The 17,118-nt window shown below is 48.9% G+C and overlaps 1 protein-coding gene across 3 annotated transcripts in view; it reads left to right on the top strand.

Moving 5' to 3' along the window:
- The window catches only part of LYST (lysosomal trafficking regulator), a 4,348,576-nt gene that overhangs the window by 4,051,249 nt on the left and 280,209 nt on the right, over positions 1-17,118 (top strand). For all 3 annotated transcript variants that reach the window (XM_086927077.1, XM_086927076.1, XM_086927078.1), the window contains one exon: positions 11,146-11,243. In XM_086927077.1, the coding sequence (XP_086783203.1) occupies positions 11,146-11,243 (98 nt within the window). The remainder of the gene's footprint in view (positions 1-11,145; positions 11,244-17,118) is intronic.

Raw genomic sequence — 17,118 nt, 5'->3', positions numbered from 1 at the left:
ACCAAATCATCATCCTCATCATCAGCATCATCTGCTTCCTGAAGAGGATGGTCCTGGGCATCAAAGGGACCCTGTAAGGAGGGCATGTTGCCATCTGAATTAGAAGGGTCTGGGTTACCAGCCCTCCTTGCATCATGAGTCTCTAAGAGACCAATCAGAAAGGCAGTTGTGGGGTTAGACCCCTGCTTAATCTTCCTAGAGGTACACACTTGTCGTAACTCATGGAAGCTAAGCGCAGTATATCTTGAAGGGATGACCTGTGGAGGGTCAACTGACACAAGGGGAACCTCAGTGTTTCCTCCTTTGTCCGACATACTGTTTCTAGTGTGGTGTAAGTGATGCACCTACCTACACTATGTGTTTACCTACTGATCCCTTGCTAAGAGTTGCAGCCAAGGTGTGCTAAGCCTTGAGGAGCTACAACAGCTGGTTCAGTAGAACTCAGAGTATTCTAAGCTTTAGTTATGTGTACCTAACAGTACTTATGTGATCTTTCAACAAGATATTCTTAGGATACGTGTGGTAAAACAACAGCAAGCTCAAATCCCACCGCTGCCACCAATGTGGGAAGGTGGCCTGATATGCAGTGGTCACTATTCTAGTGCCCACTATGTATCAGTCCAGCAACCCTTATTGATGATTGGTTGTAAGTCAACCTTATAGACCAGCTATCCTAGTAGCATGGATACGAGCAGTCTAAGGCTAAAGACTCGAGAGGGCGTGTTAAGCCAGCTGTTTACCACACATATACCCCTTGAATACCCAGTGAAAGGACACCACACAAGTGTTATGAAAATAAACAGTTATTTATTAAAGATCACAACAGCCCTGTACTCTTTATGAGGACAGGGTACTAAGCACAAACCAAAACTCTTACAAAAATACTTAAGTTAGCACAGTATATACAAATGCCCGAGGGGCACGGAAAACCATATACTCTGAAAGTGGAATGCGAAATTCCTAGCAGGTAAGTACAGTACTAATAGCTTTTGGAATCGCTAGGACTTGACTAGGGAATCGTTAGATTATGTCTAGGAGGCCTAGGGGACTCGGGTGCAGTGTGTGCACTCTCACGCGAGATGCGGGACAAAAGTCTATGGTAGCTAGGAATTAGAAAGTTAGTGTTCTCGGGCGAACCCGACCTGGTAGGGAGAAAACGAAAGTAGATTCTGACCCTTGGATAGTGAGGCTATGCTGGGGCACCGAAATGCCGAAGTTACCTAGCCCAGGGGCTGCAGCTGCATAGGTCTGAAAAGACGTCGGGAATCCTCGTAGACGGACCAGGAGCCGGAAGAAAAGATGCTGGCCGGTGACCAGTGAAGAAAGTTCAGTCGGATCCAAGCCTGGATCTTGAAGATAGATGACACCTGAAAGCAGAGGGGACCAAGTTCGAGACTACTAGCCAGTAGTCAGTGGGCACCAGGAGGGCACCGGATGGTAGCCACCTCGACTAGGTGAGTGGGTGACGCTTGACTCGAAGATCTCACGGACCAGGAGGCGTTGTCGGCGACCAGGATGGAGGATCGAGCTGTCCCACGAAGATAGAAGCTGTCGGCGTCGCTGGACCCAGGATTGGGCAACAAAGCCTTGGCAAATTCAAGCCCACGCGGTGGACCTAAAATGGCGTCTGGAGTGGACCAGGAGGGTCCGGGGTGCCTCTCTTGAAGAAGGAAGCAAGGGCCAGCCTGGAGCAACCAGACCAGCAGAAGAGTTGTCGTCGGGCGTCGTTCAGAAGGCCACAAGCCAGCCGGCTAGTAGCCAAACAACGCGGTGCACAGCAAACAGCAGAAGGGCCCCACGCCGATCGTGGAGATGCAGGGAGGCTGATCTTGGGTGCTGGAGCTGCGCAGGGTTGGGGCTTCTCGGACCCCAAAGCACTCACCAGTGGAAGACTCGGTGGGCTTGCAATAAAGATGTCGTGCAGTCTTGGCGATCGTCGGTCCCTTGAGGTCTCGTCGCACTCACGGTTCTCAGCTTGGCTGTAGAGGTGAGTAGAGGTCAGAGGTGCCAGGGAAGCCGGGTCTCGTCGAGCTGGGTCGTCGGATTCGTGGTGAAGGACTTGCAGCAGACCGCAGTGTTCTTTAGGATGGTGCCTGCGGATGCAGGGTGACTACTCCTTAGCCACAAGGGAGAATCTTGAAGAAGAAATCGTGAAGTCCTTTCGAAGAAAGTGGTATCTTGATTCCAAAGATGATCTAATTTTAACAGGGGGCCCGCTCCCATCTTTATACTAAAAAAGGGGGCTGACCCGGTGACTAGGTCCTGCCTATGGGTGGGACTAGGTGGGGGGTGGTTACACCCCTCAGCCATGCCGGACTTCCCCAGGCCAGGGGCTGGTGTGCCCCTGGAACTGGTTCAGACCGGCCTATGCGTAGTGAGCACCGGGGTGCCACTCAGCAGTCACCTTCCTGTAAAGCCCTGCCTACCCAGGATACACAAAACCATGTCTGGGACGGTGCTAGCACCGCCCCTGACAGGAAACCCTTTGTCCAGGCTCCCCTCGCTGGAAGGACTCCCAGCTGTAGGGGGTCAGACTCGTGTCTGTGGTGGCAGCATCCATTTTGTGGAGCTGAGGCTTCAGTTAACTTTAACCGGGGTTCACAGTTACATACATGTCGTGTCCCTCTAGAAGGGTGGAATGCTAACCCCGTCGCCAGAATTGGCGAGGGGTTAGTATTCCAATTCGTATGACACCTTACTCGACATGTTTTGATAAAGCAATACCAAAGATAGCATTTAACCGCGAGGATTATAATGCACTTAAGAGTATATGGTATGCGATATCATGGAACAGCTATTAGGACTTGATTCCGCAAGCTGCAGACAGGCTCAGCTCATGCCAGAGCACCATCTCACACGATTCCAAGCACTCTGCCTTCAGGATTGTCAAGGCCTGCCATAGGAGTGACTGATAGGAATCTGTGTGTCCATTTTAGGGTTAGGTATAGGTATACTACACCTACAGCAAAGGGTGATTACACGACTTTGCCCCAGCTGTCATGCAGCCAGTTGTGTCAAATTTAGGAGGCCAGCCAGGGGTGGCACAATACGTGCTGCAGCCCCTGGCAGCCCTGGGTACACCTATGCCCTGAGTTACAGGGTCTGATAAGGTGGCCCAGTACCAATTGGTAGATGCACCTAGGGTACATGAGGTAATTTAGAAAGAGAACAGCCAGGCTGTGGGTCTGATTGGCAGGCCCACAGCCAGAGAAAGTCGTAAACCAGTGAAACAAAAGCAAAAAATCTGGGTGATCATAGGATTGCAGACCCTACTCTCCTACAACAACCTTAACTGAAAGCTATCCTAGTTGTAGCTATGGAGAGCAGCCTTCAGGCTCAGTCTTGAAGGAGTGTAAAGCAGCTTGGTTTACCAGATTATAACCTCTTGAATGTCTAATTGAAAGGAGAACCACATAAGGTATATATATAAAATATATGTATTTATTTCTAAACACTCTCTAGTAAAGTACACAATTAAAATGTAATAGAACTTTATTAAATAGCACAGTCTACACTAGGCCCCAGGGGGGTACCAAACCATATATTAGGAAAGTGGTATAAGAACCTCGACTTGACTGGACACAAGGCCTAGAGCCTGTAGAATCGCTGGGACCACAAGGAACCACCCTAGGTAGTGACACAAGGGGGCCACGGGGGACGCTTGCAGTGTGAGAACACAGCTGCGAGACACTGTTAGCTTCAGTGGGGAAAGTCGCAGTTGGAATTTTAAAGATAAAGGACGCTTAGGAGAGGACTTTGAGAAAACCCCTTTAGTCTTAAGGGGTTCTAGGGCCCACACCCATGGGAGCACCGGAGTACTCGAGTTACCTCATCCCAGGGAAGCCGGGTGCATAGGTGTCAAGTTGTTTTGGGAATTGTCGTTGATTTCAATGGTGATCTGCTGCAAAGTGCTGCTGCAGTGGAGGAGAAAAGTGTCCGGTGTGATTCAAGCCTGGATCGAAGATGTGAAGAATCTGAAAGCAAAGGGGACAGAGTCTGGGTCACTTGCCAATGACCAGGGGCTCGGTAGACAAATGCCCACCGATGTCGGGTGATTCAGGTGCGATGAGGTGAAGCTTGTCTCTGCAGCCACGAGGACCAGGAGGCATCAACGACGACCAGGAGCTGGATTCGAGCTGTCCCACGAAGGATGTTGAGTGCTGCAGCTTCGTTGCTCGGATTGAACACAGCAAGCCTTGGCAACAGTAACCCACTCAGAAAATAGAAAAGATGCTTCGGGATGGACCAGCAAGGTCCAGGGGACTCCCCAAGTGGTGGAGAGTCAGGGCACGTATGGAGCAACCAGGGAAGCCCAAGGAAAGTCAAAATTGCCTCTCAGGGACCCACCAGTCGATAGACCAGGGATGGCGGAGGTACCTTGCCTCTTCAGATCCAAACATAGCCTCAACAAACTATGCAAACTGGTTGTTTAATGCTATCAACTTGTTGGTGCCAAATAAAACCATATCTAAAAATCGGAACTCTCTGTCAACCCCCTGGTTCACAGAACCACTAAGGGTACAAAAGCAATGATGCAGAAATCGGGAAAGACACTGGCGTAAATTTTATGCCTGCGAAGAATAACTTCTTTACAAGGATGAAATTGCCAAATACAAACTAATGATTGTGCAAGAAAAAAGCAAATACTATATAGCCCAGATTGAATCTGCTAAAAACTCAAATAAACAACTTTGCCAAGTTGTCTCTAGGCTATCATGTCACGCATCAGTGGCAGTCCCTGTTCCATCACAATCTCTGTGCAATTCCTTAGCGGACTATTTTTATGGAAAAGTAAATTATATTTACTCTGAATTTACAGCAAAAACATATCAAACCAATCAGCCTATATCCATCGATCCCCCAGATCATTTTTAACGCAATTCGAAAAAATGACTCCGGACCAAATTGCCAACTTAATGACTTCTATCAAATCTGGCTCAGTTAGTGATTCCTGTCCGCCAGCTGTCCTCGCACCAGTCACTGAACAGATAGCCCTGGTACTAATGGAGATCTGCAACGCAATGTTCTCCTCAGGAACATACCCCACCGCATGGAAAAAAAAGATTCTAAAACCATTATTAAAAAAATCTTACCTTGACCCGGATGACACCAAAAATTATAGGCATATAGCTAGCCTGCCTTTCCCGGCCAAATTGGTTGAAAAAGTGATGAATAGTCAACTCTCCAAATATATAGAAGAGCATCATCTGTTAGATGACACCTGTAGGAAGGTGGATACCTGACTATGGTTACCCCAGATTTTTTGCCTTGTGTTTAGCTGGTTTTCGACTTAGTTGGCCTGGTTCCCTGCTAATCAGGGTCCCAGGCTATCTGCTCTCTCTGTAAAATGGATTCCATGTACCCTAGGTGCATAACTAGATTGGCTTGGGTCACCTTATCAGCCCCTGTACAGAGCACTATAGGTGCCGAGGGCATAGGTGCATCCAAGGCCTACCAGGGGCTGCAGCATATCTTTTGCCACCCCTGGCTGGCTATCTAAAATTGACACAACTAGCTGATCACTCAGCTGGGGCAAGGTGGTGTAATCACCCCTTGCTTAGATATAGTATACCTATATCTAAACCTAACTGGACATATATGAACCTATAAGCCACTCCTATGGCAGACCTTAACAATCCTGGAGGCAGAGTGCTTGGTTTTATGTGAGATAATGCTCTAGCATGAGCTGAGCCTGTCTGCAGCTGTTGGGACCAATTCCCTTAGCTGTTACGGGATAATGTCATACCATATACTATTAAGTGCATTATAATCCTCGCGGTTATATGTTAACTTTGGCTTGGCTTTATCAAAACATGTAGTGTAAGGTGTCATACGATTTGGAATACTATCCCCTCGACAGTCCTATCGACGGGGATAGCATTCCACCCCTCTAGAGGGAGAAGACATGTTACTTTACTAAAACGCGGTTGATTTTTAAAAGAGCCTCAGATCCACAAAATGGATGCTTTTGCCACAGACACAGGTCTGACCTCCTGCTGCTGACCGAAACTCAGCCGAGGAGGCCTGGACAAAGGCTTTCCTGTCGCAGGGAGGTGTTACACCACCCCAGACAGGAGACAGTGGATTGTAGCAGGGAGGTTTGAAAGAAACCAGACACTGCCTGGGGAGCACAAAGCTTCCCCTTGCATAATCCGGTCAAACCCGTTCTGGGGCATCCCAGCCCCGGTCCCAGCACGACCCTGGACAAAGGGAAAAGGGGTGTAACCACCCCCTTCCTGGGTCCCACCCATAGGAGGGACCTAGCAGGTAATCCAGCCCACCAGATTCGAATAAGAGTGGGAGCAGTGCCAATGCAACTCAGATTATTAGAAGACTGAAGAATCTCCCTTGTGGTCAAGGAGTGACCACCCTGTGCAAACAGGAACCATCCAGCACCTCGACGTCTGCTTTGTTGCAGTTCCCGCCGGAACTCGAGCAACAGAGATCGACAAGATCAAGCTTGCCTGCCTTCTACCAGCCCGATCCACAGTCCCTGCAGAGCTGAGACCCGTGGAGGTGACCGGAAGCGTGGGGCCCGCCATCTTGAAAAGACCACGCAACGCTGACCGTGCAGCCCACGAGTGACCCTCGAATCTGTACAACGGGGTTTGAGAAGCCCCAGCCCTGAGCCACTCTTGCACCGAAGCTCACCCCTCTACACTCACCGAGTGCTGCGTAGGGCCTTTCTGCATCTTTTGGCTCAACGCGTTGGCCCGGTCACTTGCCCGTTGGCTTGTGGCCCCTGTGCCGACGAAACTTGAAATACGACTTGCGAATCTGGTTGCTCCAGACTTGCACCCGCTCCTCTGAAAAGGAGCACCCGCTCTGACCCTCCTGGTCCGAGTGAGAAGCAATCTTCCTATCCTGCGTGGATTGCTCTTGCCAAGTGTTGTTTGCTCCGATCTTGAAGCCGACACCGCCGACAGCGAGAGCCTTCGTGGGACATCTCGTGACCCGCTCCTGGACGTCGCAGATGCCCTAGAGCCCACGTGGCAGCGAAGAGAAGCTCCTCGACAACCACCTGATTGCGCCCTACATTGCCTGGTTCCGTCCTGGTTCCACCCTGGTCACTGCTGAGTGACCCAGACTCTGTCCCCTCTGCTTTCAGGTACTCTACAACTTCGATCCACCTTTGGATCACACCGGACACTTCTCCTTCACAACGCCTGCAGCATCTTCAGCTTCAAGCATCAACAACCTGCGTGACGAAACCCGATACAACTTCGACCCTATGCACCCGCTTCCTGTGGGCGAGGTAACTCAACAACGCTGGTGTTCCCACACTGGTACACACCTCTAGTGTATGCGACTTAAGTTACATCCTTCTAGGTTAAGCGGAAGTCTCCTTAAACTGTAACTTTATAACGTTTACGCACCTTTGACATTGCATTGGTGCATGCGTGTGCTTTAAGCGCTGCACCCGAGTCCCACGGGCTTTTTCCCGACTTCAGCATTGTTAGTCCCGACCAGTCCCAGCGATTCCCCAGGCCCTAGGCCTGACCACTGTTCGATTGGTATCTCTTATACCACTTTCTTAATATATGGTTTGAGTGGCCACCCGGCCTCATCCATAATTTTGCAACTTTCATATGTTATACTGTGCTTTTGTTTAAACGCTTGTGCCCCTTTGCTCATAAAGAGTACTGGGGATTATTTTGAGTAATAAATACATATATTGTTATAATATATACTTGTGTGGTGTCCTTTCATTTGATATTACAGGATTGTGATTGGTAAAACAGCTCGCTTAACACGACCTCTTGAGTTAAGCCTTTAAGGCTGCTTAGTCCATGCTAACCCTAGGATAGCTTGTCTAATAAGGTTGACTTACAACCAGGCACCATAAGGGTTGTTTGGGCTGATACAAGGTGGTTCCAGAATTGGAAACATCATATATCAGGCCAACTTCTCACAACACCCAATTTGGTTTTCGTAAGGGCCATGGCACAGAGACTGCACTAATCAAAGCGTCAGAAGATATAAGACTCATTCTGGACCAGGGAGGCACAGCAGTACTTATATTGCTGGACCTCTCAGCTGTTTTCGACACGGTCGATCACACTACTCTGATCGACCGTGTCACTGCAATGGGCATTCAGGATAAGGCAAAAGACCTGCTATCCTTTCTCACTAACTGGACCCAGGTAGTAACTCTCGGCACCTTCCACTCTGCCCAACTGACGTTACCGTGTGGTGTTCCGCAAGGCTCATCCCTAAGTCCGACACTTTTTAACATCTATGTGTCTGACTTAGCTAGAGTCATCAAGGCACATAGGATGGGTCTCACATCATATGCCGATGACACCCAGCTGATGCTCGCAATAAATAACAATGGAGAAAGGGTAGCAGCCAGCTTCCAAAAGGGCATGTTGGGCATCAGCAGTTGGATGGCCAGCAACTGTCTCAAATTGAACTCCGACAAAACGGAGGTCATGATCTTTGGCAAGTCATCTCCTATCTGGTCCAGCTCCTGGTAGCCACCTGCTCTAGGCTCCCCATCAATCCCAGTCACCAAGGTCAGGAATCTAGGCGTCCTATTTGACGACAGACTGACCTTTGCACCCCATGCTAATTTGGTGGTTTCGGCCTCTTTTTATAAACTCCGAATGATTAAAAAGATTCTACCATTTCTTCCACTGAATGCGGGAAAAGCCTTGGTCAGTACATTGGTTATGTCATCCATGGACTACTGCAATGGGCTGCTTGCCAATGCACAGAGCATGGTCATTCAAAAACTGCAATCCGTTCAGAACGCGGCAGCCAGAATGCTGTCTGGAACTCCTAAGTTCAAGCCCATCTCACATGTCATCAAGAGGTACCATTGGCTGTCGGTGAAAAATCGGATAAAATTCAAGGCATTCATTGCCTATAAAGCCTCCTGCAAGATAGGTCCCCAATTTCTAATAAATCACTTAATTACCTACATCCCCAACAGGACACTACGATCCTCCACTGCATTTCATCTTACAGTGCCTCGCACCAAAACTGTCTCTTGGGGCGATAGGCGTTTGTTGTTACTATGGCAAAACTCTGGATCACCCTACCGGTGGAGATTAGATCCTGTCAGTCTCTGCTAGTTTTCAGAAAGATGATAAAGACCTAGTTGTTCAATCAATAGTCTGCTCACTACTGTTTCTACCTGTTGTCCATAGTGCTGAGAGACCCTCGGGTATCTACAAATCTCAAAAATAAATAAATAAATAAATACCTTGAGCGAAAAGACAAAGGGCCGGCTCACGGAACACTCGTGGAGTGTAGACCAGCAATCTTCAGTGGAAAAGGTGCTCGGGTCTGGCCTATTAGTAACCCAATGCACAGTCTCAAGGGACGTTAAGAAGCTAATGCACTTGGAAATGTGCACGGTGTCCAGGGGTTCCGGTTCCACAGTACCCACGAGGGCTACGGGGCTCAGCTTTGCTGGGGACTCTGGTCAGCCTCTGGAAAGTCTGGAATCCCACCTCCTGTGTTGCAAATACTTCGGAGTCCGGCGGAAGCTTCGGAGATGCAAACCGGTCAGATGCGTCTTTGGTGCCTGCCAAGAAGGGGAGTAACTCTTTTACTCCAAGGGAGATCATTCATCTAGCACCTTGTAGATTGTCGAAGTTCCAGGATTCAGTATCAGAGTTTCGTCCAGGCATAATCTAAGGTCCTGTTGCCAGGGGTTCCTATCTTATACCCAAGGAAAGGGTGGGACAAACTCTGGGGACCCACCTATGGGAGGGTTTGGAAAGAGGGGTGGCTACACCCATTTCCTTTGTCCAGTTTCGCTGGTAGCCCCTGCACCCGGTTTGAACTGGGCTATGCACAGGAACACCAAATGTGCCCCCAGTACGGACTTCAAAGCACTCTTGAAGTGCACCCACCCAGCCCCAATACACTAAAGCCTGTCTGGGATGTTGTAACACCTCCCTGTGACAGGAAACCTATTGTCAAGGCCTCCCCTGCCAGAGTTTCGTCCAGCAGCCGGAGGCCAGACTTGTGTCCGTGGCATCCATTTTGTGATGTCAGGGTTCTTTTAAACTGGTACCGGGTGTACCGGTGTGTACATGTCTCTCCCTCTAGAAGGGTGAAATCATACCCCCGCCGCCAGGACTGGCTGGGGGGGCTGTGATTCCAAAGTGTTGACACCATTCACAACATGTTTCCTTTCAGCCATTCCAAAGTTAGCATTTACTGTGAGGTTATAATGCACTTAAGAGTATATGGTCTGGCTGCATCACAGAACAACCCTGAAGAATAGATTCCGAAGGCTGCAGAGGGGCCCATGCTCATGCATGGGCATCCTCTCACACAAAACCCAGCACCCTGCCTTCAGGATTGATAAGGCCTGCCTTAGGGGTGACTGATAGGTTTATATGTGTAGTGATATAAGGTAGATATAGGGAACCTATATCTAAGTAAGGGGTGCATACACCACCTTACACAGGCTGCTGTAGAAGACCTGTGGTGTAATTTTGGAAGGCTGCCCAGGGATCGCATAATACATGCTGTAGCCCTCTGGGGTAACTAATTCCTGGGTACATAGTGTACCATATACTAGGGACTTATAAGGGTACCCCAGTAACCAAACTGGAGCGTACCTAAAGTACATGGAATCATTTTAGAGAGGAAGCAGCTAGGGTGGGGTCCTGGATAGGAGGGCCCCAGCCAGACTAAAGTAAAAAAACAGTGAAACATCAGCAAAAAGTGGGATTAACTATAGGAAGCAGATCCTACTCTCCTATACCGCAGTTTTCTGGTTTCGCCAGGTTTTCTGTAGGCGTCTCTGTTGAGGCATATCCAGAAAATGCATCTGCTAGGCAGCAGGCAGCAACCTTAGTCTCTGTGCATTTTGTTTTTGCTAAGAGTTACCATTTGTACGAACAAGAGAGACCTCGATCAGAATTCGGATGAACCTGTATCCTAATATTGTGCTCCGGAAGTGGGTAGTCTACTTCACAAGTGCTTGTGGGTGAGTAAAGAATGCAATTGAGAGAACAACAATTTAATAAACACCTTTTAATTGTATGTTTCTGAGCGCTCTTTTTCACATGAAACCAAACAGTTTGAAAAAAATAAACAGGCAATAGAAATATATTGATGCAAGTATTGTTTATGTTCGTTGTCAAAAGTTTCGGTCAACGTTATTATTTTTTTTAAATACAGATTATGTTATGTTCAAAGTCTCACTGGCCACAAAAGTCCTGTAACAGCTGCGTCAGTCAGTGAAACAACAGGAGACATTGCAACTGTTTGTGATTCGGGTGAGTATCTCATAACGAAACAACTTCCTGTATTAGATTCACAATCCACAATCCAGATTTGAATTCAATATCCTTATTTCTAGCTGCTGAATGCAACACATTTTTTAATTAAGCATTCTGTGGACTGTACACCATATCACGGTTGCTCAAGTACTTCCTGTACTGAATAACTAGTCAGTAAGCTGGTGATTGAATAGCAACATATCGGAGTTTCTCAAATTTCTTACCTGCTTTGTTTTCAATTGGTAATCCATCAGTACTGCAAGCACTGTCTTTGATCATGCCTTCAGACCTTTACAAAGAATTGCTTTCAGAACTCAAGATGAGACTGTGCTTGTGTTGTTTTACTTAGCAAAATCTTTTTTATATTATGGTTTTTTTTTTTTATCTCTGCTTCTGTGTGGCTTCGTATAAGCGTTTGGTCATTTTGGGGGATTTCACAGTGCATCTGAAATATTTGAACAATTTGTTTGGCCCCCATAGAAAAGAGCTAGTATTAATAACAAGCTTAGTGGTGTCAATTGGCATTCCTTCAGTAACCAAAACCAAATTCTATGTTTTCAAGAAACGTAAACTACTAAAATTGATAGAGACATCTAGCTGCAGATTCCTTAACTTAACTTAGAATATCCCCAGGTGTCAGACTGGATCCGGAAAAACTTTTCCGCAGCAGTACCTCTGCGTGCCGGGGGAAGCGGCGTCACCCGGCTCTGTCTTGACGTTGTCTACGGAAGTGATGTCAATGGAGCCATTAAGTCCCTCCCGGCGCGCTGCCTCCCAACGCAGATCCGAGAGAAGCGGTTCCTCTGGCTTGTTTTGTTTTCAGGCCTTCACAACGCCTTTTCGCGTCTGGAACAGTGTGCCGATGCCTGTGGACTTCAAGTCGTGTGCATCCTATTCATGGCAGATGTTGGCGACTTAGGTCAGGGGTTCGCCCTCGGCGCCGACCGAGTGCCTTGACTCCAGTTCCAGAGTCACTGCAACATCGGGACACGGCCCTCCTGCTGCATCTTCTCACAGCCCTATGGGGTTCCCTGCGTTGTTGCTGGATGCAGCTGCAGCACGGAGCCTCTACCTTGGTGGAGATTGAGTCGACACCAGTCCGATGCCGGGTCGACGAGTCTTATTCGTGGGTCGTCGATGTTGATCTGACACTGTCTCGGCGTCGGTCAACACCAGGTTACGTCCTCAGCTGTTCCTCTGCTGGTGGAGGATATGACTCCAGTGGCTTCTCCACCCCCAGGTTTTTTTTTCAATGCTCCACGGAGCATGGGCCCGTAGGGCACTGGCCAGCTCATCATTCTGCGCCTCTGTGGGTTGGTGGACCTTCAGCCTTCCCCAACGGAAGGCTTGCTGTCTCCACCTCAGATGGCCAAGGAGGCTAGCGCAGCATTTGCGAGGATGGTTCGCAGGGCTGCGGATATCTTGTAGATGCAGCGGCCCTTAGTCTCCCTGCCTTTGGATTCTTTGTTGGATCTTCTCAACCAGGGCAGGGTGGACATGAAGCATTGTTGCCTTTTGGCGGGTGTAGGAAGGTGGCTACCTGACTATGGTTACCCCAGATTTTTTTGCCTTGTGTTTAGCTGGTTTTCGACTTAGTTGGACTGGTTCCCTGCTAATCAGGGCCCCAGGCTATCTGCTCTCTCTGTAAAATGGATTCCATGTACTCTAGGTGTATAACTAAATTGGCTTGGGTCACCTTATCAGCCCCTGTACAGAGCACTATAGGTGCCCAGGGCATAGGTGCATCCAAGGCCTACCAGGGGCTACAGCATATCTTTTGCCACCCCTGGCTGGCTATCCAAAATTGACACATCTGGCTGATCACTCAGCTGGGGCAAGGTGGTGTAATCACCCCTTGCTTAGATATAGTATGCCTATATCTAAACCTAACTGGACACATATATACCTATAAGTCACTCCTATGGCAGGCCTTAACAATCCTGGAGACAGAGTGCTTGGTATTATGTGAGATGGAGCTCTAGCATGAGCTGAGCCTGTCTGCAGCTGTCGGGACCAATTCCCTAAGCTGTTCCGGGATAATGCCATACCATATACTATTAAGTGCATTATAATCCATCGCGGTTATATGTTAACTTTGGTTTGGCTTTATCAAAACATGTCGTGTAAGGTGTCATACGATTTGGAATACTATCCCCTCGACAGTCCTGTCGACGGGGATAGCATTCCACCCCTCTAGAGGGAGAAGACATGTTACTTTGCTAAAACGCGGTTGATTTTAAAAGAGCCTCAGCATCACAAAATGGACGCTTCTGCCACAGACACGAATCTGACCTCCGGCTGCTGACCGAAACTCAGCCGAGGAGGCCTGGACAAAGGGTTTCCTGTCACAGGGAGGTGTCACACCACCCCAGACAGGAGATAGTGGATTGTAGCAGGGAGGTTTGAAAGAAACCAGACAGTGCCTGGGGAGCACAAGGCTTCCCCTTGCATAATCCGGTCAAACCGGTTCTGGGGCTCACCAGCCCCAGTCCCAGCGCGACCCTGGACAAAGGGAAAGGGGTGTAACCACCCCCTTCCTGGGTCCCACCCATAGGAGGGACCTAGCGGGTAATCCAGCCCACCAGATTGGTATAAGAGTGGGAGCAATGCCCAAGCATTCAGATTATCCTGACTGAAACTTATGAAACGAAACTCTGGACCCTTCGACATCCTACTCGACGTAGAAGACTGAAGAATCTCCCTTGTGGTCACCTCGACGTTTGCTTTGTTGCAGTTCCCGACGGAACTCGAGCGACAGAGATCGACAAGACCCAGCGTGCCTGCCTTCTAACAGCCCGATCCACAGTCCCTGCAGAGCTGAGACCTGTGGAGGCGACCTGAAGCGTGGGGCCCGCCATCTTGGAAAGACCACGAGACGCTGACCGTGCAGCCCACGAGTGACCCTCGAAGCTGTACATTGGGGTTTGAGAAGCCCGAGCCCTGAGCCTCTCTTGCACCGAAGCTCACTCCTCTACACTCACCGAGTGCTGCGTGGGGCCCTTCTGCATCTTTTGGCTCAACGCGTTTGCCCGGTCACTTGCCCGTTGGCTTGTGGCCCCTGTGCCGACGAACTTTGAAATCTGACTTGTGAATCTGGTTGCTCCAGACTTGCACTCGCTCCCCTGAAAAGGAGCACCCGCTCTGACCCTCCTGGTCCGAGTATTAGGCCATCTTCGAATCCTGCGTGGGTTGCGCTTGCCAAGGGTTGTTTGCTCCGATCCGGAAGCCGACCCCGCCGACAGCGAGAGCCTGCGTGGGACAGCTCGTGATCCACTCCTGGACATCCTCGGTGCCCCAGAGTCCACGTGGCAGCAGAGAGAAGCTTCACGACAGCGACCTGAAAGCGCCCGACATTGCCTGGTTCCTTCCTGGTTCCACCCTGGTCACTGCTGAGTGACCTAGACTCTGTCCCCTCTGCTTTCAGATCATCTTTATCTTCGATCCACCCTTGGATCACACCGGACCCTTCTCTCCACGACGCCTGTAGCCTCTTCATCTTTAGGCACCATCGACCTGCGTGACGAAACCTGACACTACTTCGCACCTGTGCACCCGCTTCCTGTGGGTGAGGTAACTTAGCAACGCCGGTGTTCCCACACTGGTACACACCTCTAGTGTATGTGTCTAAAGTTTCATCCTTCTAGGTCAGCCGGAAGGTTCCTAAAACAGTAACTTTGTAACTTTTACGCACCATTGACTTTGCATTGGTGCATGCGTGTGCTTTTAGCGCTGCACCTGATTCCCGCGGGCTTTTCCCGACTTCAGCATTGCTAGTCCCGATTGGTCCCAGCGATACCCTAGGCCCTAGGCCTAACCACTGTTCGATTGGTATCTCTTATACAACTTTCTTAATATATGGTTTGATTGGCCACCCGGCCTCATCCATAATTGTGCAACTTTCATATGTTTAACTGTGCTTTTGTTTAAACGCTTGTGCCTCTAGACTAATAAAGAGTATAGAGGATTATTTTAGTAATAAATACATATATTTTTATAATATATAACTTGTGTGGTGTCCTTTCATTTGATATTACAGGATTGTGATTGGTAAAACAGCTCGCTTAACACGACCTCTTGAGTTAAGCCTTTAAGGCTGCTTAGTCCATGCTACCATTAGGATAGCTTGTCTAATAAGGTTGACTTACTACCAGACACCATAAGGGTTGTTTGGACTGATACAAGGTGCCCCCAGAATTGGAGGCATCATATATCAGGCTAATTTCTCACAGCGGGTCATTGTATGAAGTCCTTCTGGGGACTTGGAAAAGGCCCTCATCGGGGTACCCCTTGGGTAGTGCTATTGCACATCACCATCATCCGGCTCCAGATGATCCTGCCTGTTTGTCACTCCATCCTAGGGTTCAAGGGCTTGTAGTCCTGGCTGTACTCCCTTTCACTCCTCCTCCGTTGCTTCCGCCCACTCTAAATTCTAGGTGGTTGGAGTTGTGTGGCTGCAATGTCTTTGCATCCACCAGCTCAGGCCTTCAGTCCCTGAACAGGACCTGCGTGTTTGCTCTGGTTACTTTTGCTCTTTGGGACTCTGTCAAGCAGCGGGGCCTCGTGCTCACCTGGTCCGGCTTATTCAGGATGGCCCTGTCATGGCACAGTTTTTCGTCCGGTCTGCCATGGACACCACTGACTGCGTGGGTCAAGCTATGGCCAGGTCAGTTGCTCTGCATCGCCATGCATGGCTCCGCAATGGCAGTTTCCCTTGAGAATGTTTGGGAGCGACTCAGGGATTCGCCCTTTGATGGGGTTGATCTTTTTGATGAGCATGCCGACTCGGCGATCCGGTGCCTCCTATCTGGATTTCCTTGACTGTCAGGTTTTTAGTCCTCTTGGTGGACTTATGTTTTCGTATGCAGTATTGTCACTGCTTTTATGTTTCCGTCTCTGGGTTCAAGACGTTATTTCCTAGACAGGTTGTTTGGCTGTTCAGCTGTGTTTTTCCTTCCTTTGGTGCAGCTGGGCCAGCTGTTTATACAATTCGTTTTGACCTCTGCCTATAAGCTTGTTTCAAGGGGTGCCCCTTGCTTTTTATAGGGATGTGATGTACCCTATGTGGGGTATTCGTTTGCTATTGTGTCGCTGATCTTCCTTGCCAGGAAGTTTCGGAGACTCACGTGCAGTTCTCTTCGTTCCTTTTCTGTCCCTCTGGAAATGTTTCCTGTGGGTTATGCTGTGGGCATCTCCCTTTGCTCCATACTTCCTGCTGTGGTGGAACACCTCCTCTGTTAAGAACCATGGTCTGTTGTGTCCCTCTCCTGGAGCTTCTGTGTTGCTTCCTGTGAGAAGTTGGCCTGATATATGATGTCTCCAATTCTGGGGGCACCTTGTATCAGTCTAAACAATCCCTTATGGTGATGGTTGTAAGTCAACCTTATAGACAAGCTATCCTAAGGGTAGCATGGACTAAGCAGCCTTAAAGGCTTAACTCAAAAGGGCATGTGAAGCCAGCTCTTTTACCATATGCAATCCTGTAATATCAAATGAAAGGACACCACACAAGTTATATATTATAAAGATATATGTATTTATTACTGGAATAATCCTCTGTACACTTTATGAGTGCAGAGGCACAAGCGTTTAAACAAAAGCACAGTTAAACATATGAAAGTTGCACAATTATGGATGAGGCCGGGGGGCCACGCAAACCATATATTAAAAAAGTGGTATAAGTATCACTAATCGAACAGTGGTCAGGCCTAGGGCCTGGGGAATCGCTGGGACCAATCGGGACTAGCAATGCTGAAGTCGGGAAAAGCCCGCGGGAATCGGTTGCAGCGCTGAAAGCACACACATGCACCAATGCAAAGTCAATGGTGCGTAAAAGTTATCGAGTTGCTATTTTAAGAGTCTTCCGACTGACCTA

Source organism: Lissotriton vulgaris, chromosome 6 (assembly GCF_964263255.1).
Source record: "Lissotriton vulgaris chromosome 6, aLisVul1.2, whole genome shotgun sequence".
In the NCBI taxonomy this organism is placed as follows: Eukaryota; Metazoa; Chordata; class Amphibia; order Caudata; family Salamandridae; genus Lissotriton; species Lissotriton vulgaris.
The sequence above is the reverse complement of the archived record's forward strand: the minus strand, read 5'-3'. Positions and strand labels throughout refer to the sequence as shown.